This window comes from Dermacentor albipictus, chromosome 4 (genome assembly GCF_038994185.2).
Source record: "Dermacentor albipictus isolate Rhodes 1998 colony chromosome 4, USDA_Dalb.pri_finalv2, whole genome shotgun sequence".
NCBI classification, from domain to species: Eukaryota; Metazoa; Arthropoda; class Arachnida; order Ixodida; family Ixodidae; genus Dermacentor; species Dermacentor albipictus.
In genome coordinates this window covers 36,343,103-36,366,599 of record NC_091824.1, presented here as the reverse complement: position 1 = coordinate 36,366,599, position 23,497 = coordinate 36,343,103, and the positions used below count along the sequence as shown (strand labels likewise).

Sequence of the window (23,497 nt, the reverse complement as noted above, 5' to 3'; positions counted from 1 at the left end):
GATGACTGAAATGAGCGAAAGTGCGAAGTTGAACTAGTTTATTGTGCATCAAAAATTGGAAAATGGAAAAGCCCTGTCTCAGAGGGTGCGATACTGTAGTCAGTGTTGGTTTGTTATGTTGTTGAAGTGTGTCAAACATTCTAGGATTCTTGCTCTTTTTAAGAATGCTCGTTCATACGTAAAGTCACCAGTACGTCACTGTTATTTGTCGTTACTGTGTAAGAACAAGCAAGTTACGATCCTCTTGTCACCATGGGATAAAACTTGAAAGGCTTTAATTGTGAACTCCTAGAAGCTGAGATTCTGACCATATATTGCGATACATACAGCTAGTCGTTTTCTTAAACAAAGGCTTTAAATACATGTCTGTAGCACGCCTTCTGCAGCAGTTACAGCGACTCATCGTTGATAGGAAGAATGCACTGCAGGTATTTTCTTTTTGCAAGCTTTCGTGTTGAATCTCGTAACAAAGTTTTCCGAAGAAGATCTTACATTTCGGAGTCTTCGTATTGCTGCCACCAGCCGGTTCAACTGAAAGCCGAAAAGAAATATTAGACAGATAAAAGTCGCCTTCGGCCGATTACTTTGTTTCGCGTCATGTAAAAATGCATAGAGCGTACTTACGGGCACTCGCAGTGTCCGAGTAACATTGCCCTCTAACCTCCGAACCTGCGGACAGAGACATTTGTTAGGCAGTCTTAGAATCACACGGGGACTTTCAATCGCGATCGAGCTCGATCGAGATTCAATTTCCCGATAGGGGTGCATTGCTTTCCGCAGCTTGCACAAAAGAGTCAATCGCCAGCAAGCGTGCGCCGTGTGACTGGAGTATTGAGCCTTACCACCGCGACAAATTCGATAAACATTCTTGACCGACTTCCGTACACAATAAACATACAGCAAATTATACGAAGACAAAGATCTTTTTTGTACCTACTTTACTGTCTTTGTGTTATTACTACTCTACTCGGATAATATAATACACCACCAAGCCCGAGATTACACTCTTTGTCGATAAAATGTCCCTGAGTCACGAGACAGGCGTCTATTCTCAAGTATGACTGGTTGACTGAATGACTGTTTAGTTAGTACCATTGAAAATCTTACCAGTTGGTGGTTCTTACACAAACCGTAATTCTGATATGAGCAAGCAGAAGCGTAAAAAAGTTATCTTTAGCACTGCAATGTTTGAAACGCCCTGTAGTTTGGTACATTTAGTTCATACATGCTTTTGGAAAAAGAAATTTCAGGTGAAAGGTGAAAAAGCTAAAAAAGCTGAAAAGCACGCTAACACGGAACCGTTGTCCACCAACTCCTGATTGTGGCCGTTGCTAGGATTCTTGCTGCTGTTTCGCAATAGTTGACTGTCAATAAAGGACACTATAGCAGTCGCACAAACCATCTGCAAAGACGTCTGTATCATGCTGCCAGACAACCCCCGTTGTAGTTTCAACATTTCTATTCATGGAGGCAGCAACGCAACTTTAGAGACAACTTGGGTGCACATTCATAAGCAGGATAGGGCACGGTTAAAATGGAGGAAGCTTCTTGTCTAAGAAACAGTATGCTGTTTCTAAAACAGGAATAAGAACTTGTAGTGAAAACATTTCATGACAACTGCGCCGATGGCAAGTATAGTTGAACATGGGCGCCATAAAACCGATTTATGTCTATAAGCCATACATTGGCCCAATGTCAGCACCACAAACAAACACAACAAACAAACAAGCAAACAAACAAGGACTGCAGATATGAGCGGTTTCTTCGGCTCGGAAATTTACTGTGACAGTGGCATTCTCTCAGAGTGATAATCATGCCTAGATTTTATTGTGAGCGTTGCCCTCAAGCAACTGCGCTTGAGCGCTGAGGAACAATGACCGAGAAGCCCGCTGTTCAAGCCTCGGCGTTTGCGTTGTGTGGTCGTGGGAGATTAACGTATTACCTTCAAGAAAGAATAGGATAAGAAATGCAGGAAATAATATTTAAATATTATTGAAGAAGTGATTTGAGATGAAAGTGTTATCTATAGATAAATAAGTTGTGACTTTCTGTTCTTTCTGATTTACACAACTCTCTACACTTACACAACTTGTTGTCAAATTGAAAATACATCGACAGATTTTAGTGCCCTCCGATTCCCTATGCCTAAGTAAATTAGCATTATTTAGAGCAAATGAATAGATTTTAGAAACTTATGTTTGCAGCCCTTTGGGCAAAGGCTTATCCAAATTTTTTTTTCAGGGCGGTCGAACATATTGTATTGCGGTTCAGATTTTCTATTCCAAATTATCTTTTTCAGACAGTCATAGTACATCATGTCTCTTATTGTCTCTTTTGTGTGTTGTCATGATGAGGTTGCCTTGTGGTCACTGTAATAAGTTTCCGAAAGTTGTGTAATACAACTACGTTTACTGTTACAATTATTCAATAGAGGAGAAGGTCCGAACCCCTTCCCGGCGTGCCGGCAGCGTTGCATTTGACATGAGCTTTAAATATAAAATTTCCTTAGAGAATTTAGGAAATACCCTGTTTTTGTATGTGAATGGTTAAGCAAACGCCAATGAGGCGATTGACGTGTTAAAAGCTTGTCGCTTTTCTGGCTCGATTGGTCCTCATGGATCTACCGGCAGATGACTGTTCAACTCTGAGTCCAAGTCTTCTACATTTGATGTCACGAGTAGAATGACGCAGTGACTCCAACGAGAGCAGATCGAATGCTTATTTTTCCTGGCCAGTTACGACGTTGATATATTGAGCGCTTGAATCCTGCTATTTACTAGGACGCTCTGCATTTTCATTGTCACAGGGATACCACCAGTGCTTTCGATATTTTCCACCGGCTGCCGCATTCTACACTGTGGGAACGTAACACATTTGAGGACCGTCAATACGTATTTTTTGTGCCGTCGACGCTCTTTTCAGGCATGCCAACGTACCTCCATCTTCAGAATAAGAACGTCTGTGCAATGAACATAACTTCATCGTCGTCCGCTACGGTATAGCTTGTTGTTGCCTCCGAAATAACTGCACCGACACCACCGCTCTCAGAGTCGGCGTTTCTCGCAGTAGATTACACTATTAGCCCGTCGGTGTTTACTGGTTTTTCGTGGCGCCGTTGTTTATCTCCCAGTTGTAAATCGCGGTAGAGGCATTGATTCAAAACCCAATGTAGGGAAAGTCTTTTTTTTTTCCACTAAATGGGGGCAAGGGCCAGGCGAGGAGGGCGAGGGTGAATCTTGGGGATACGAAAGTGCCTGACGACGACAAAACAGCGTCAATCTTCACAAGATGGCCGCAAGCGTAAGGGAATGGATGGACAGACGGACGGATGCACAGGACCAATCCAGTTTCTTGCACTTGACTGCGGTTGCAATAAAAGACACACGGTGCAACGTCATCTGTACCTTGGCGCAAGGGTAACTTTTGTTCTGTCTTCGTGGCTGGAGCGTATACCTCAAAAAGACGACCTTCTAGATGGATAATGCGATAGATAGCTCGCTAAAACATTGTTGTGGCTCTTGTGAGGCCATTTCAACGTTTTAAGTATTTCCCGTTCCACTTTTCTTTTAGAAAGACCCCACAGCTTCCGGCTTTCCAAATAATGTTCAAATGAGACAATAAGAGACAGTTGTAAGCCAGCGGTCATCTCGTCTGTGTCGGTTGTTAATTTTGGCTTGCATAGAGTGCGGCTGTTAAAGTTTTACTCGCGTAGCAGAACACTCGCCTACAAGAACAGCAGAAAAAGGGTTCGAAGTTTTATGCCTGTAACAGGAGCTACTCTGTTTGCCACCATCGACTCGTGCGCAAACATGATTATGTGCATTGAAAAACACAAAAAAGACCGCATATAGAGCTTAAAACAAAGAAACGTTAAAAGGTATTAAACCATAGCACACTCACCTGAGTTTGCAGTTGTCGACATTTGGTGCTAAGTTGGTCCATTTGCGAGCGGAGTGTGGATACAGACTCCACAGTTTCTGTCAGAGTCTGCAGCTGTGACGTCACAGAGACAAGTAATAATCAGTGACGTACGAACGAAATGCTTTCATGCAATAGCAGCATTTTAAACAATGAAGTAGACTGGGGCGCGGTGAAAACATGTGCAATCTGAGTACCTGACTGCTCGTTGCTATTGGCTCTATAGTCCGCGCTGCCTCGGAGACCTGCAATTATAGAACAAAAAACAAGTTTGTAACTGTGCAAAGCCTTATTCTGTGTCAGCCTCGAAATGCAAATTTTGAAATTGGCACTAGCCTCTCCACACGTTGAAACACATATCGAACAATTAACTTCAATGAGCACATAGGAACTTCATTATGGAAGGCAAGTTGCGTTTAGCAGACGAACACCTATGGATCGCGAGAACATGAAGATAATGATCACACACAAACAATTTTAAAGAGCAGCAGCGGAACTGTACAGTTTTGCGCAATAACACGACGTTTTGCAAGTTATCAGCCTTAGAAACGTCTGGCCTTTCGGACGCCCGTGCAAATAGGCCGCCTGTACTGCACAATTCAGCTATGCCGCCATCTTGGTTAGCAAATGAGTTACGGCTGCTGAATAGCCAACGCATTGTGTGACTGTCGGTTCCCTCCTCATTTTGAGTTTAACATTTCATTAAAAGAAATAAATAGTAAGTCTTGCTGGAGCACTTCTCCGGTCATAATAAAGGTTTGTTTTTTTATTATTGAGGAATAATTTTCTTTATTTTATTGTGTGGTTATTTGGTGTGCCAGCACCTTAAAAAAATGGAGGCAGTACCCAACAGAATAGGGAAACTTGCATCTTCGCGACTCTTCCGCTGTCTGCTGTGTATCGGCCGTACATTTTCCCCTATGATTATAATATATAACATGCTTTGGGTGAGGCGGATGTAAGACTAAATGCTATTATTATTTATTTGCTTGGCAACCGCATCGGAAAAATCAACCTTCACTTAAATACGTGTCGCAATAGTAGAATACGCGGGCAGCTGCAGGACATGTCACGATGAGGCCTTAATTACTGACCTCGTGCGTGTGGTATACCAACTCACCATACCAAGGTATAAAAAGTGGTGTTCGAAAAGTGAATTTCCAGTGCAACGTAAGAAGGTTTCTAAAAAAAAAAACCGTGCAATTTAAGCTCTATTTGTTACTGTTTTGGCCTTTACATTTCATCTTGAGCAGATTTGAAAACATAATGTAAGGTATTGTATAATTATATAAAAAATTATTGATCTCATATATACAGGGCCGCCAAGTTTAACCATCTGTAATTTTATTAAAAATACTGCGATAATTTAATAAATGCTGCCTGCATAGGTGGTTTATATTCTTTAGCGAAAAAAGAAAGCTGTGAATGAGAGGGCCCGTAAATGTATACTTGAGGACCACTTGTCGAGTAACTTTCTTAAGTTCTGAATTCTGGTATGCGTTTATATTGGATAGCTGAAAAATATAATACTAGAGACAGCGCCATTTAGTGAAGTGCTTTTACATTCCTTGTATTCACAGACTTGTATTCTTTGAATGATGCTGCTCCGAGGCACCTGTTACGCTAATTTCACACTCACAGACGGAAATCTTGACACAAAGGCTAATTCTGCACGTGACACTGTTGAATTTGAAGAAGTATTGCATCGAGAACCTAATCTTTAGTATGCGAACGATGTTTACTTTTTTTTACGTTGAATCAACAGCGCATGCCTGTTTCTGCGAGAATACTACTGGGGCGGAAAAACTACTGGGGCACAAAAAAAAAGCAAAACAGAAGCATCGCCGGTAACCATGCGACTTTCTAAGTACGATTGGAACGCACCATATCCTTGTAAAGCCGTGGCACACCAGAGAAAGATTCCGGTTGCTGCCCCGCCATCATATGATTTAAAACAATCTCCGTCAATCTTATTATACTTTACGCAAACATGCTAACTTTGAAAACTTAGGAGGCACCACGCCCTATTTCGTGCATTTTATTTTCAGTGTTTCCTATTAAACTAGTAAATAACGAGTATCAACATTATTCATTATGGTGTACGATGCGTAGAGGTGACAGAATACCACTCGCAATCTCTCACACCAATAATTCTTGCACCCCACCAATTTCCCTGTAAGACATATGGACAAAACCGTAGGATGGACGTGTCAAAAGCAAGAAATAAGCATGTTATTAAAGCAAGCCCTCTATTTATATGCGTGGTACAATATAGCAAGGCTCAAATTTTGTTCTAGTAACTCTTTACGGTGATCCGACTGGTAAGATCAGGATACAGAGGTTTGAGGCTATACGTTAGTCACTGCTACATAGGATATGTTTCAGCGACAACTGGCTTAGACATTTCCGCAGAGTGAAATTAAGAAGAGTGATTGATATATCTCATAAAACCGCCGGTAGGCGCTTTATTCTTTAGTTTTAGGAATCCACCTATTAGCAAATAATTTCATTGGGCACGTCACAATTGGAAAACTGGTCATGTCTGACGAAATGCCAATGTGTCCCAGCAGTTTAACGGCGCAGCGCTTCAAGAAAATCGAAGAAAAATGTTTCGTTATGTGGAATAATAAAATTAGATTTCTGGAATGCCAGAAATTTCGGTAATGCTGTAAGTCAAATCTTGAAAAGCTGGAAACCATGCAAATACAAAAATACAGGATTGAAGTTGCCTAGCTAGCTTTTCGTCAGGCCTATAAATTTCGACAGCATCTATCAACAGCTCAACGGGCCTATCGACAGCTCATCGGAAAACAACAATGAAATCGCACTCTCGATTTGTATTTGCAAAAATTATCGCGACCTCTGAAGTCCATCATTTCCATTAATCTTAGGCACTCTTCTCGGAACGGAAGCGCACGATGGTTATTTCCGCGAACACATTATGTTACTCCAGATCTGCCAAACCAAAATATGTGGTAAAAGCCATTACGAAAGCCATTAACAAAAGTTATTCGTGAAAAAAGAAATGTTGCACTACATGCGCTCACCTTGGCAAGGACTTCAGCCACGTCGCGTCCATTGAGGAAAATTCCTCCGCGACCCGAGCTGGTGTGGAAGCTGATGTTCTTGGTGCTGGGCACCTGGAACACCATGTTGCCATTGTCCAGCACAATCCGCGGCCTGCGGAACAGCAGGAGAGCAGTTGTATTGCGCAGGTTATGAATGCCGGAACGGTGTGAGCGTTTAAGCAGTGCAACCTAAGTTACTGTAGGGTTCAGGTGCGCCTACCAAGAGCCTCGAGGTAACACAGACGACGACGCAATGAGGATTATTCCCCTTATACACGCGCAACATTGTTTGCCTCATTGCTGTGAGCAGTCATTATCTGTTGCGCCATGCACGCTGCAAAACTCTGTAACAAAAACAAAGTCATGGCCGACAGTGGAATCGAAGTTTAGCCTTCGAGCACCATCGGCACACTGCTCTAACCATCAGGGTACGATGACACGCGTACTTCTCTTTGGCCAAAGCCGACTAGCTAATGAGACGTTCGGCGTGTGCGTCACGTGCCGATTTACAGTGTTCTTTTGACAGCTCGCGCTTTGAAACACTTTGTTAGCACCCCAGCTCCTGGATTGGTTCAAATTCCCTAGTATTTTCCTCGTAGCCGCTAACGCTACATAGGAACTGTGCCACGCTGCACCACCTGTGTGTTTGACCCAGGTCTAACAGTTTTTTTTTACGTTTCATCGTTGAATTGCTAAGGCTATCATCGTTTTCACGTGCACCATATCACATCGCCATATCGTTGGAGGTTGTCTGACACGTAGCCGTTTATGAAGTCAAATACCCAAAATAAATACCAAAATAAATTTTTGGTAGAGGTGCTGCGGTTTTCCCCACTCCTGGAATCACGCAACCAATCTCTGCCGTCCGTCACGCCTGACGACACCAGCCAGAGATCCCCGCCGGTTTCACCAGTCATCGTATGCGCCGGTGCCCAGTGTCAGCGAGATCTTGACATCTTCAGCGGCCCGGATGAGAAAGATGTTAAAGACTGGCTGAAATCGTACGAAAGAGCGAGCACCACCAACAAATTGGACGATGTTCGAAAAGCTTATACCGCGATCTACTTATCGGGCGTCGCCAAGCTGTAGTTTAAGAACCGCGAAGCCGATCTCCGTATGTGGGCTGGCTTGAAAACCAGCAGCGTAGGAGTTTTCAGCTGCCCTGGCATGTGCAAGCTTCGCGCTGAACAACGCCTATGGAGCTGATCCCTCCAACTGGTAAAACGTTCGCCAGCTACACAGAGGACAACGTCAACCTATAGCGGCGTGTCAACCTGATTATGGCGGAGGCGGACAAGGTACGTCACGTCTTGAAGGGCATTTCCGACGATTCCTTTAATATGCCGCTGTAGAAAAACCCTGGCACTGTTCCTGAGGTAATCGAGCTTTGCCAGAGCTTCGATGAGCTCTGCAGACAGCGCCGTCTCACGCGGCACCCACATGTATCCGTCGGCATCCTCGCGAGCATGGCCCCCACTCCTGACATGAGCTTTTTCCGATAAAAGAGTTCGTCGGTGCTGAGGTCGCTCGTCAGCTCTCGTGCTGTCGTCAGCCGTGCAACAACCCTTTCCTCGCCTCCCAATCTTCACCAGGTATACAGGAGCAAGTTTGCGCTGCTCATCCTTCTGCCGCGAGATTCTGCCGGTGCCGACTTCCGATGCCTATACCACGGTGAACGCACCTCTCAGCTATGCCCAGGCTCTCGCACGGCCACCACCTCAAACCGGTTGCGCCATACCCGTCAACCGTGCCGGAGCGTCCACCTCCTCGCTTCGTTCAGCCGAGGTACCCGCGCAGCAGTGGATAATGGGCGCACTCCCGACAACCCGAAAATATGTTTTTCGTGTGGCCTACCTGGCCACGTTGCGCAATTTAGCCGTCGCCGCGCAGCATCAGGCCGCCGCAGCTTCGACTATGATCCGCATGTATCACCGTACCCGCCATCCTTCGCATCTCGTAACCCCAACCAGACATCTGCATACTTGGACAAGCGCTTTCTTCTTGACCGCCGTTCGCCATCGCCTCGACGCCGCATTGCTTTCGCCGATGCGTCGTCGTCCTTCAACGCCGGAACGGGAAATCTAATCGCCGCAGTTCCAAATCCAAGAACTTCGTCACCCACGAAAAGTCCAAGGCCTGTTCATTCTCCGACTAAAGTTATTGATGTGCATGCGTACGGCGTCGGCTGTACTCGCCCTCGTCGACACTGGTGCCGCAGTTTCATTGCATAGTGCCAAACATTCGCGCTTTGTCAGAACGGTTACGACGCCGCTGTGAAACGTATCACTTCATACTGAGAGCACAGACCTCATAACGCCGGTGGCTGCATGTACTGCTCGCATTGTTATTAACGGCCTCCTCTACATCGGTGAATCTTTGGCGCTTTGTATTTGTTTCCACGATCTTATGTTGGGCTGCGACTTCCTTTCCACTAATAAGGCCGTCATCCACTGTTCTCGCGCTGAGGTAGAATTTCAAACGCTTTGCGACGTCTCTTTTTTTGACCCTCGTGATGCAGAAGGTAAAGTATTGGTTGCAGAAGACGTCGCAATAACAACACACTCCACTGTCCTTGCCCCGATGTCCTGCGATATCGTTGCTGAAGGACGCGCACTTTTTACGCCATCTGCCATTTTCGTTTGTCGCAAATGTTCCCCGCTGCCTTTTACTCTTTCAGAAGTTTGTGATGACGTGAGCAGGCCGCTCGTCTCTATTCAGTTGTCATGTCGCCTCACTTTGCTTCGTGTCTTGTGCATTGGCCGCGTCCAATGTGTCAACCCTGCTGCGATCATTGGCACTTGAAGTGGTTCCATCACCACTAATGAGGTCACCGGAGTGACCTGTGAGCCCGTGCAAGACCCGATATCGACCGATGTTCTAAATAGCTCCATCGCGGACACTTTGAATTTTTTCCAACGCACTGAACTTCTACGCCTTCTTGACAAATTCCGCTATTCTTTCGACTAGCAGAACATTTCCTTAGGCCGCAGGTTCTCCGCCTCTCGCCGCATCGATACGGGTCCCCATGCACCACTGCAACAAAGGCCGTATTGTATGTCCGCGTCAGAGCGCCGTGTTATCGATGACCAAGTAGCTGATACGCTCAATCGCGGTGTCATCCTACCTTCGAACAGCCCCTGGTCATACCCAGTTGGTCTTGTTAATAAGGATGGATCGATTCGATTCTATGTAGATCAACATTGACTTCACAAAGTAACTCGCAACGATGTTTACCTTTGCCGAGAATTGACGATGCCCTTGACTGCCTCGAAGGCGCGGAGATGTTCGCTTCTATCGACTTACGCAGCGGCTGTTGGCAAGCCCCCATGGCACCAGACGACCAAACTAATACGGCTTTTGTCACACCAGATGACCTACACGAATTTTGTGTCATGTTTTTTGGGATTTGTAACGCCGCCGCAACATCTGAGCGTCTGATGGACAATGATTCGCATGGTCTCAAGCCGAAAACATGCCAGTGCTACTTAGAGGATGCGCTTATTTTTTCACGCGATTTTCCCTGCCATCTCTGTAGGCTAGAGGAAGTGTTGCAGTGCTTGACCGAGGCCAGCCTTCAGCCCCACCTGAAGGAATTCTGCTTTGGCGCAAGCCAGCTCATCATCCTTGGCCACGTGTTATCTAAAGACGGCATTATTGCTGATGCCGCCATACTACACGTAGTTGCTGATTTTCCCAAACTTCCCAACATAAAACAACTTCGAAGCTTTCTTAGCCTTTGTTCTTACTTTCGCCGTTTCATTCGGAATTTTTCGTCCATCACCGCTCCCTTGAATCATCTACGTGAAAACTTATGACTGGTTGCTCACTTGTCACGATGCCTTCCAAGAGTTGCGTCGTCCACTAACCTTGCCACCGATACTGCATCACTTCGACCCTACAGCACCGACCAAAATACCGAAGCCAGCGGAGTTGAACTCGGCGCTGTGCTCGCGCAGCGCCAGTCTGGATTCGACGAGTACGTCGTTGCCTATACGCAAGCCGCACTTTCACCAAAGCAGAGATGAAATATTGCGGTACGGAAAAGAAACACTTGGCCATCATCCGGGCACCTGGTAAAGTTAGACGTTACCTCTATGGCCGTACCCTATGTAAAGTTAGACGATACCTCTATGGCCGTACCCTCGGTGTAGTTACAGACCGCCATACGTTTTATTGGTTGTCCACGTTGGAGAACCCTCCCACCGATTAGCTTGCTGGGCTTTGCGGTTGCAAGATTTTATATACGCGTTGTCTGCAGGTCTGGCCGCCACCACACCGATGCCGACGCGTTTTTACGTTTGCCATCGTTTACGTTTATGTTTCGCCATCGATCACTTGGCACGATGCGCAGAAACAGTCTCTCTGCCTGCTCCCACATCCTATGAGATAGCATTCTTCCTCCTGCAAAGCTTCATTCTCCGTGATGGTGAACCTCGTGAATTTCTGAGCCATACAGGACCTGTGTGCCTCTTCGAAGTCGTAAACGCGCTCCTTGCTAAATGCCGCATTGTTCATCGCACCACCACCACCACCTACCATCCTCAAACTAATGCTTTGAGGGAAAGATTCAACCACAATCTTGCGACATGCTCTTCAAGTACGTCGCCTCTGATCCAACTGATGGGGCCTTATCTTGCTGTTCATGACCTACGCCTATAATACTGCACCACAGACGACCACAAGCTTTTCCCCATTATTCCTATTGTATGGCCGTGAACCTTCAACCACACTCGACACCATTCTTCTATACCAACCCTTATATCCGAATGTACACCCATCTCTGAAGTTGCCAGGCGCACCGAGGGATATCGTCAGCTCGCCCGGTTCGTCACAACTATCGACAAATGGCAACAAAAGTCTCAACGTGACGATTACCACCCGCCTTGTCACTTTCTTCCATACTGCCTTGTGTGGTTTTGGGTTTCAGTTGCTCCTTGTGGATTCTCCTGTAAGCTTGTTTCCAAATATCAAGAACCCTGCCGTGTTGTAGCACAGACATCGCCTCTGAGCTATATCATCCAACCTGTCCCGCCACTTAGGGACCTACGCTGTCGTGGTCCCGAAACCGTCCACGTACACTGCCTTAGGCCGCATTATGAACCACTCATACTATGTTCAACGTGAGTCGCAAGGATGGCTTTGTTTGCGATGGGGGTGGGGGGTGGGATTGTAGCGAAGAGGAACGTCAGGTGCTGCGGCCACATCAGCAGTCGCCGGGGAGGCGCGAGCTCGAGATCGCCTGTGCTGCTCTAGTTGAGACGCTGTCAATACTGCTCTCCTGTGTGCCCTTTCGTTTGTTGACATTACAAAAGAGACAAATCGAGAAGCAGGGCATGCTGTTATAGCTTGTGTACTCGTGTAGCAACGCCGGCCAATCATGAGCTAGCATGGCCGATGCGGCCTCATAAATGCTAGAGCATTGGGCCTCATGATCTCGTCAGCTTGTTGCGACCACCGTTGTCCGGTTGCCTGGCGTATGAGCCTCGGCTTGAGAGACGTGACTGCTGTCGCCTACGCAGTTTTGAGCGAGGGTTGTTCACAAGCAAAAAGAAGTAACTAAAAGCTATAGAAACAGCCTACCATGGCACCGATTCTCGATATTGCCTAATGATCGCTTAACATCTCAAAACAAAGCACAGCTCACCCTCTAGCCAGAGTTTTCGCTATCTGCATTTGCCGTGAAGAATTTTTTGAAGCTCCAACAGTGGTGCGGAAGCAAGATCGGTCGCTAAAGCTACAGTACAAAGTACAGCACGCGTATAGGATATCGCGGCCAATGCAGTGCCGTGCTTAAACTCAGCAGATGCCCCGAGCAGAACCAGTCCGCACCACAACGGTGCATCGTCGGCAAAGCTCGTTCTCGGCAGTGCGCGCCGACCAAGCGTTCGGTCATGATGAGATAGCAAGATGGAGACGCAGGGAAGAGAAAGGAGGAGGGCGAAGGTTCCTATGTGAGGGACTGGTGAGAAATGCAGACTATATGGAGGTGGCGTTTACGCAGTGTGCATGAAACTACGTGTTGAACTTGTATCGCTTCACAGCTCGAATGAGTTTAACGGTTCCCCCGAAAAGTTTCGGCTAGGGTTCGATTCCAAGAGGGCAGAAAATGTATCAGTTTGGTTCGGCTCTGGTCACGCTAAAGATATCGATTCAGTTTCGGTTTTCGGTTCACTTCCCGTTCTGTTCAATGCCTCTGATAGTGGCATATCCGTAAAACCATTGTAAACATTGTACCAATTTCAAGTCAGCCACAAAATTATATATCTGATTGGTCATGCAGCTTGCAATGAGATACATTTTTACGAAACTGATATCTGCCATTGGAGGAGAGTTAGGAATTTGTAAACATTGCCTTTAATTTTTGTCTTATTTTCTAATGTGAGAACGTTTGCAGTGCTAGTAGGGCATAAGTAAAATTTTTGGTTCCTACAGTCGATAGAACTCGGCTACCTCTATTATAAATGCATCCCTTTTCTTATCAGTTGAGGCCCGTGTGATGATAACATTTATGGGTTTTACATACATTTGAACAGAAGTAATTTGTAGTGGCTCCGAGGCGTACTTCCTGTTAAGCCAACTTAGAAAAAGTCGTTCCAATGCAGCAAATTAGCTTGTGATAGCTATTTGAGGAAAATATATCTTACTGTGTATATTTACTCGCAGTAATTGCCAGTTTGCGGAACGTCTGTTGTGGTCTATCGTGGATGACCACCCCTTATGCTACTAATGATGGCCAGCCCTCTCTAAATAAACATTATGACGTAATCTGAAGTCCTCGCTTCTCACAATGGTGCAAGAAAGAAACAGAAAAGGCGCGTAAACATCTATTATCTCTGTCTCACGACGGCAATGTTGCGAATGGCGTTGAAGTGAGTTGCGACTGCGCAGCTACGAGCCAAACTTCATGAAGCAGTCACAGGCCCACTTGGAAGATTGAAACCAGGCGTAGGAAGATGCAGTGGATCCGAGCCAGTGGTGCTGCATGCGGCTGACGACTCGCTCGGAGTACGGGAGGAGGCTCACGCGAATGCAAACTAACCTAATTATGCCGCAAATGTCCGCGAGGAAAGAATTCCTTTCGGAGACAAGGAATGCTGTTGTGATTTGCTCTAGTGTTCGTGTGCTGGAGCAGATATTTCCTGCAGTTGTATTTTTGCCTAATATACTGCTCTCCCCCCTCTTCCCCAACGCAACACACTTTTACTTTTCCTTGTCGTCAGTACTTTCTTCCTTTCTTTCTTTTTCAAGTGAACATGCTAACGTGACTGTTAAGACAAAGTTCTAACAAACCAGCTTCAATGAAAAAAAATATAAATTTCGGAGCATTGAATAAGTTTCGCTTGGTGTAGCGCCTTATTAGAGCAAAAGAAACGTAACAGCCGAAAGCTTGCCGTAGTAATGGCTAACGCGATTAAACCTTAACAGTATGCAGTCGAAATCGAATAGTGAGCAGAAAAACACCCTGTTTGTAACGTGGAAAAACAACGTGCGCTGGTAAGTGCAAACCACAAGGAAGTTCATGTGCGATGTTGCGCAAGCGCGAAATGCAATATCTGTAGCTTCCAGTGTCCACCTGTAGGGAAGTACGCATTTGTCTCAATGCCACACCTCCCAGAACTTGAAAGCGCAGAAAACTTGGGAGGGTCCTTTAAAATGTGCTTGCATTGCTCCTGCATGGAAACGTTGGTGTGTAGGCGTTTCTAAAGAAATGCTCATCCTTGGAGAAGTCCTTCTGTACTACAAATAATGCATGCGGCGTAAACGAATGAAGTGAGAAGAGCACTTTCTTGCCCTTCGAACACGTTTGAAGCTATGTTCTATCCGTTTTCTATCGTATATCGCTAATCATCCTCAGAATTCTCTGATGAGTTAACGTGTTTTTTGAGGGTTCTCAAATACTACTTTAATAACACAGCTACTCCTCCGTTTTTTCATCATGTTGAAGTCATTTCCCCTCCACATTTGGGCAGAACGACTCCCGCAATGTCGACGAACGAATATTTACTGAATAACATTCAGCGTTGCAATAATCTTCGAATTCAAATTCACTGGAGGACAAAAAGTCTACAGGATGACGCGGATCACCGCTATTCATCATAGCGAAGCAATTCCTGTACCTGTAAATTTTCGAATCTCACCCCATAATACTACGTTTGTCAACGTCTAATACTGCTTCTTCTAGTATAGAACTTGAACAACGTAAACTGAGGATAAAGCTACTACTACTACTACTAATACTACTACCACTACTACTACTACTACTATTACTGCCACCATTACTACTACTACTACTACTACTACCACCACCACTACTACTACTACTACTACTGCTAGTAGTAGTAGTAGTACGTAATCACATAAACTCTCGATTGCACTTGCGTTCCCTTGGCAGCAAGTCTCGTATTTCTACCACGGTATATGTGCTTTGCGTGCTACGTTGTCTGCCCAACCCAGCTCGTTTATTTATTAGAGCGCTGCTTATAGGTGCCCGTTCCTGTGGCGAGCGTCGGCGTCCGGGTAACTCAACGTACGAGCACAATAGCGAAGGATGAAAGAGCGCACGCGGAGCGCAGAGGGGAATAAAAGGTGGATATAGCGAAGAGAGCGCGAGGAGCAAAGTTGAGGAGGAGGGCGCAGCAGAACCATAAGGCGTAAAACGGAGGAGGGTATGGTGAAAGCGGGGGAAGGAAAGTGTAGTGCCGTGGCGAGACGTACTGCGAGAATCACTACGAGATGGCGCCAGAGTACCGCGCATCGTCTGTGCATGCACTCCTTTATCTTCGTTTGGTCACTGCTTTTCATCCGGGTGACAAATCTTAAACGTTATCCCTCGATGCACTTGCAGCGGCACGCATCAGAAGTTTCTCGAATGTGGTCGATATTTCTATTCATTGGCTGTTGTCACCAAAGCTTTTTGTAATCTTACTGTATGCGCGAGCCGAATGATTTAGTACTTTCTGGAAACCCCGCGGGCACCGGCGATTACACCGGTACCTTCGACAAGTCATGTATAAAAGCCGACGCGCTTGCCCCCGCAGATCAGATTTTCGATGACCGCCGACTCCGCGTGCCGCTATCGTTGTGCTAGTGTGCTACTTGCGTTACTAAGGCCAAGTTCACCCAATAAAGAGTGAAATTTATAACTCACGGCTTCGATGCTGTGTCGTTCTTCACTGTCACTACCGCGTTACACTATAATCACAACACAAGATAGTGTCAGCCACTTCTTTCTGAACAACGAGTGACGCAACCGGTGGAAACGCCTCGTCTAGCGCAGCTGCTAAGCGAGCTGCCCGAGCAGTGGCTCAGCGCTTCTGCCGAGAGCACTCTGTCGTTCAGAATCAAATCCGTTGTCTTTGCCACACTGTATCGCGAATTCAAAACACATATACAGCTGCGCTCAAATTTCGCATTAGAAAGTATCGTACTTGTCGGTGACTTTTTATTCAATACAGCTATACAGCTACGCTCAAAATTCACATTAGGAAGTATCGTACTTGTCGGTGAACTTTTATTCAAAACACCCATACAGCTGCGCTCAAAATTCGCATTAAGAAGTATCGTACTTGTCGGTGAATTTTTATTCAAAACACCAATACAGCTACGCTCAAAATTCGCATTAGGGAGTAGCGTACTTGTCGGTGAATTTCTATTTATTTATTTATTTATTTATTTATTTATTTATTTATTTATTTATTTATAAATACTGTGAGGCATAGCTCTGGCCCGAGAACGAGGAAGTATTTACCACAGAAGAGCGGGTTTATCAACAACATGCCAGCAGAACGCATCTCAATACAGACAAGTCAAAGGTATTATGTCTGCATAGTGAAAACATTAAAGATAAGTAATGTACCCTGAAATCAAACATATACTTTAACATTGGCAGCCGATTCGAGCATACCAAGCAGCGCCACAAAAACACACAAAAAATTACTAATCATTTCACAGTGAAAAGATATCCAACAAAAGTATTTTTATTTCCCTGATTTAAATTTGCTGGCAACAAATTCTAATCAGCAACAGTTCTGGTGAAGTAAGTGCTTAAACCCGCCGCGGTTGCTTAGTGGCTATGGTGTTGGGCTGTTACGCTCGAGGTTGGGGGATGGAATCCCGGCCAAGGTGTCCGAATTTGGATGGGAGCTAAATGCGAGAATACTCCTGTACTTAGATTTAGGTGCACGTTAAAGAACCCCTAGTGGTCCAAATTTCCTGCGTCCCCCACTACGGTGTGCCTCATAATAAAATAGTGGTTCTGGCACGTAAGACCCTATAATATTTATTTATAATATAGAAGCTAGCATCTGTCGCTGAAATGAACTTGTTTTCGTTCTGACGGCTGGCTTAACAGAATCGCCAAATTGAGATTTACCGCACTTCAAATAATTTTGTGCAAGGAGGCTGGCGAGCAACAGACGAGTATTATTGTTTAGCATGGATGGTAGATCGTGAGAAAAAAAGTTACGGCCAGTAGATTACACAGCATCACTGGTTATAAAACACCACTTGTTTCTCTCACTAACATTGAAAATACAGGATAAGCGTACGGTTTCCTGATGGTCTTCCCAATCTAAGAATTCTCGCCACCCATTCACCGTGGTTGCGAATTGGCTTTGGCGTTGTACTACTAAGCACGAGGTTGTGGGATCAAATCCTGGCGATGGCGGCCACAATTCGACGGTGGCGAAATGCAAAAAAAGCGCCTTTGTACCATGCATCGGGTGCACGTTAAAAACCCCAGCTAGACAAAAATAATCCAGAGCACCCCCCCCCCCCCCTTGCGGTGTGCCTCACAATGAGATCGTGGTCTTGGCACGAATACCCGCGAATTTCAATTTGGAATAATTATTTCCACTGAAGAGTACGTGGCTTGAGGCTTCTCTTGAAACTCTTCTTTAATAACCTTGTTACGCGGGAACTTTGTCTTATTCTTCTCCAAAATACGCGCCACTATTCTTTGAGCAGATTTATGCGCTCGCGCTTTTATGTATTACTGTTGCGACAAAAAATTTCGGGGTTCATTGCTCGATGAAAAGCCCTTAGTTTCCTCCCAGGTGCCTGCTATTTTCAGAAGTTACCTGACCATATGATTGTATTGTAAGCGTACAGTAATTAAGTAATTCATTTGCTTCAAGATTTCATGAAGGCCATCTTTCATGACACGCGAACTTGCGCTGACCTCTCAAGACGAAGGTGACCTCTCATTTAGTTTTCATTTGTTTCAGATATCTGCCTCATTATCAGGACCACCGTGATGAGTGGGCATAAAAACGCCGAGAACACGAGAGATTGATGGAGAGGAAAGGCAGGGGTGTTAACCAGAGGGGAGTTTCGGTTTGCTACCCTGCACTGCGGTGGGAGAAATAGTGGTTAGAAAGAAGATAAGCCTAAATTTTCAAGATTCCTAGGGTCTGCATCTTTTCCCCCCTGGCTGTTTGCAGTTAAATGTTCAAAGTTGTCAATGAAATTTGCTTATTTAGGCCTGCAATATATGTTCTGTGTCGTCTCAAGAAATGCTGACAAGCACAAATGCGCAAGCCACAGGCTGTGAGAATGTTATGCGCTAACGTTTACCTCTAATTACTTTCTCTTCGTCACCTTGAATAGTGCCTGCAAATACTCCAAAAATACAAGAGCGTGTGTCAGCCTACATGAAAGGCTCCTCCACTAGAGTTCTGTACTCATCTTGTGAATCTCATAGGTACTCTCCGCGTGGTTTCTGTAGTTCGTGCGATGATCTCCTAAGCCTCGGCAGCCATGGGTTATCGCAGAACAAATTCGATTGTGGTGCGGTAAAGGTATTATTCAAATATAATTCCTTACTACGCTCACTCGGTATTTCAAGCGGCACCCTCCTACGTCGTGACCATGTTCGCGAGGGGTCGCGAACAGAGGACGATTAGAGAGGAATATAATCCAGCAAGGGTTAATGCTTACACCATACAAATGTCGTTTTAATAATTGAAAGAAATAGGCATCGGACCAACCCGAAAATAGTGAAGCACGCAGTAAGCGTGGCCCGATGTTGGCGTCACTTACCGATCTCTCGAAGAGTACGCGGCCGTTGTCAGAGGTGCGGTGAGCAGCGCAGCAGCCGCGGCTACGAAGGTCGCGACCCGCAGCCCGACGTCCATGCTAGCTGTCGAGCCGGGCCTGTAGTCCCACTGACCGGCCTGTTCTGCGCCGGATGCGCAAAGAACGCCCGCACCGCTTCGCAACCCCTCGCGTAGGCCGCAGCTGGGCCTCGTCTCCCAAGACGACGGTTACGAGACCGCACCAGGCGCCGCTGGCCGCGGCGGGAATATATCCCGGGCCGCCCCGCCCACCTCCGTCTCCGCGGTGTCCATTGCGGTGTCCGCTTACGTCTTTCAACTCGTCTGGCGGCGTGAAATACCTCCCGCCGAACCTCGTACGAGCCGTTCGCGGTTTACGCCACAGGAGCTGTAGCGCAAAGTATGCGGACGATTCATTCAAGACTCTTGCTCAGGCGGTAGACATTCGTATAGTTCTCGCATCACAGCTATCACCTTGGACAGTCGAAGCCGTGGGCGTGCTACGTTTACTGAGTGCAAGCATGCACACAGCTGCCTAGAAGGGGCGGTAAAGGAAGAGGTGGGCCATAGCCAAAAACCTGCCACGCACGCACGCACGCACGCACGCACGCACGCACGCACGCACGCACGCACGCACGCACACACACGCACGCACGCACGCACACACACACACACACACACACAACAGTGACTGGGGACTATAGTCACCATGTCTTAGCTGCGCAAATTTTTCCGATCTTGTAAGAGAAACTGCACTTATTGAATTTAATCCGCGAAAGCGTTTTTAGACTGAAACCTTCCAGGATATCAGGATATCTTTCTATGCAAGTCCCTTCGGCTTCTTTTTTTAAGCGATCACTGATGCAAAACGCAATCTGTTGTTTCCGATGCCTCTGCGATATTTCTAGCTAGTGCATCCTACTGTAGTGCCTGATTGAAGGTTATGATGTGTAATCAATATGCTTACAAAATTGATAAATTCTGGAATTCTCGGTGCCAAAACCATGATCTGACTTTGAGGCACGCCATAGTGGCGGGCTCCGGATTAATTTTGACTTCCACTGAATCTTTATATGGCACTCAATGAACGGCACACTGTCATTTTTTGCATTTCGGCCCTATCGAAAATGCGGCCACCGAGGCCGGGAATTGATCCCGCGACCTCATGCTTCATAGCGCCAACACCATAGCCATTAAGCCATCACGGCGGGTAGCAATATGCTGATAAGCAAACGAAGCAGCAGTGAAACACACATAAGAGGCAGCTTTAGCACGGGCCCATCTCTGATGTCGCGCCTTAGATTACATTATCATGAAAAACACAGAAACGGTTTTCTGAGATAACCATTCGACTGATTTTAATAAAATGTGTTGCACGTGAAAGAGAAAGTTAAATTGTAGAGGTTGTTGGAAGCGGGATTTGTTAATTAACGCCTCAGCTTTCTACAATGAATTTTCAAAAATTTGTATTTAAAAAGAATAGAAAGACGAAGTTCACAAATTCGTAGCCCTGCATCAGGGACGGATGTCGCAGTTCTGTCAACTGTACCCATTAAAGCACCCAAAGCGGACAAATACGAGATACCTATTATTGTAAACAATGTAACTAATTCCCGTAAGATAATAACTTTGCAAAAGTTCCACTCACATTTAGTGGTTTAATCGGCAGCCATGTGTAATATATCAATTTTACCCGCTTTAATGTACCGTTTGGTGCAGTGGACAGAGTTGTGATACCCTGAGGTAGAGCAGTAAACTTGATTGATCCGTTTTCTGGAAATTTCCAGTTTTTAACAACCTTTATTAGAACTTTGACGACTGAATAGGAAAATTCGCTACCAACAGTCACTAGAATTTACCTTTTCTTTTAAATGTCGTCAAATTTAGTGCAGTGGTTGCCTAAAACTATTTTTCATTTCCTATGTAGTTTGATAAAAGCTCCCGAGCTAAAGGTTCCTCTTAAGAGGAAGCTTTAGGTCGGATGTTCCTGTCTAAATACATGTAAAAGGAGAATCCGTTTTTCTTGTCAACCACTGCAGGAATTTAGACGAGGTTTGCTGCATTTAAAAGGAAAACATAACATCTTGCGACTGTTGGTTTTCAATTTTTGATGTAAGTTGTCATATATTTATTGAAAAATTAGCAAGAATCTAAAATTTTCAGAAAACGAAACTGTCCACTTTACAAGTCTGTAACTCAGCAAGGAAAGAAATGATATCACAATTGTGCGAATTGCATACGATAGCCCATCTAAAGCGGACAAAATTGATACGTTAGACATGAATTTAAGAAAGATCAATACTACGGAAATACAGCTTTTGCAGAACCCTCGTACACAACGTAATAAATTCAAGTAAGATATAAATTGACATATCGAACTTGTCCGCTTTGAATGGTGTAATGGATTCTGTTTACAGAACCGCGATATATGTTCTTGACGGCGAGCTATTAATTTGTAAACTTCGTGCTTGTATTTTTTTTAGTAACCGAATTTTTGAAAATTCTTTTAACAATATTCCGGCCCTAAATCGAAATTTCGCTTTTAGCAGTGACTAGAATTTAGCTTTCTCTCTCAAATGCAACAAAATTTATTGAGATTGGTTCATGGGCTATCCCAGAAAAGCGTTTGTGCGTTTTACATGTATTTGAATAGCCCGCGTCGTACTTGAGAGGAAGATTTAGCTCGGGTGCTCCAATCTAAATTCATGTAAACGGAGAATTCATTTTTCTCGGCCACCCCTGCACCAAATTTCGGCAAGGTTTGTTGCATTGAAAAAAAAAGCAAATTATTGTCTAGTGACTGTTGTTTTCAAATTTTTTATTGAGGCCACGAATGTATGATTAAAAAGTGTTTCGTTTTCTGAGAATTGTAGATTTTTGCCAATGAATTTTACAACTCTGTAACTTAGCAATGAAAAATGATATCACAATTATGTGAGTTACATATGATAGTACATCTAAAGCGGACAAAAGTGACGTGTTACACATGATTCTAAAGAATATGGTAATATGGAAATGCACCTTTGCAGAACCCTTGTACACAATGTAACAAATTCACGTGAGATATAGAATGACATAGCAAATTTGTCCACATTCAATGATCTAGTGGAGCAGGATGCGTTGTTGGGCAAGTTGGTTCATTGTAATTCGGAACAGTGGTTGCGCTTACTAGACAATCACATGAAAGAAGACACGACAGGCGCAAACTAACAACTGAGGTTTATTCGAGAAAAAACACTTATATATCACACAATGCCAGCGCAGGCGCTTCAGGGTATCAGCAGCATAATCAGAAAAAACCAATGGCGTGGCTTACCTAAACATACTATCTAAGAAACGAGCCTCCCTATTGTAGAGCATGATCGATGTGTCACTGATGCATGCTTGTCCCTTCTTTTTTATGTAATATGATTCAAGAAGTTCTCGTGCTTTGTCATTATGGCACTTGCGCAGGAACTTAACTTGGTCGAGCAGAGGCCTGCATTTGTGGTCTAAGCAATGCATCGGTAAATGACGTTGCTCCCGGTTAATAATTGATCTTTCGTGTTCTCGGATTCGTACGTTTAAACAACGTCCCGTCTGGCCTATGTAGGTTTTGCCGCATGTTAGGGGAATCTGATATACAGCGCCAACTTGGCAATCTAAATAGGTGTTCTTGTGTTTCATGCCGCAGCCACCTTGCTTCTTTCTGGCATGATGTCTCCCAATGCGGGCGCAAAGGTGACTCAGCTTGCAGGGAGCCGAGAAAACGAGTGGGACACCATGCTTGGTTGCTATCTTCTTCAAATTATGTGCTGTTCTGTGAACATATGGAATTACAACTGGCTTAGAAGCTTTGTTGACAACATCAGAGGTTGCTTTTTGGGGTGCTTTTAGCCTCTTTTGTAGCGTTTCAACACTGCCAGCAAAACCACATCAGGAAAGCCAGCCTCTTTCAGCCTGGAAATTTGCATGTCGAAGCTAGCCTGCATGGCATGCGTACATGACTTCTTCAAAAGATTGCTCAATAATTTGTTTAGCAATGGCCCTTTTTGTTATTTTAGAGTGAGCTGAATCATATGGTAATAGTTGTTTTTGTGTGCGAGGGCAGAAACAGCTACAAACGTGCTCTTTTCCAAAGGTAAGTTTGAGGTCAAGGAACTGCAGAGTGTTATTGACAGGGAGCTCATGTGTAAAGGTCAGACCTAAGGCATTATTCTCAAAGAGATTTAAAATGTCTGCAATAGCATCATCATACATAAAATCATTTCGTACTTTCAGCAGTACAAGAAAATCGTCAACATACCTGAAAAACGTGTGCAACTTTGTCTTTGTCAAGTACACCAAACAAGGTGCGGTCAATACTCGATAAAAAAGATATTGCATAAAACTGGTGCTACGCGATATCTGTTCCTGATGCGGAGCCTTGTAAACCTCGTGCTCCAATATTTTTTCAAACTTTCGAATTTTTAAAGATCG

The 23,497-nt window shown here is 45.0% G+C and overlaps 1 protein-coding gene across 2 annotated transcripts in view; it reads right to left on the bottom strand.

Moving 5' to 3' along the window:
- Window positions 1–19,248, bottom strand: part of LOC135919878 (cubilin-like) — a 230,672-nt gene extending 211,424 nt beyond the window's left edge. For both annotated transcript variants that reach the window (XM_065453869.2, XM_065453871.2), the window contains exons 1-6: window positions 19,026–19,248; window positions 6,966–7,098; window positions 4,116–4,163; window positions 3,901–3,993; window positions 625–669; window positions 493–531 (exon numbers count right to left, since the gene is read on the bottom strand). In XM_065453869.2, the coding sequence (XP_065309941.2) occupies window positions 493–531; window positions 625–669; window positions 3,901–3,993; window positions 4,116–4,163; window positions 6,966–7,098; window positions 19,026–19,120 (453 nt within the window). In that variant the 5' untranslated portion in view covers window positions 19,121–19,248. The remainder of the gene's footprint in view (window positions 1–492; window positions 532–624; window positions 670–3,900; window positions 3,994–4,115; window positions 4,164–6,965; window positions 7,099–19,025) is intronic.
- Between the last annotated feature and the right edge of the window lie 4,249 nt (window positions 19,249–23,497).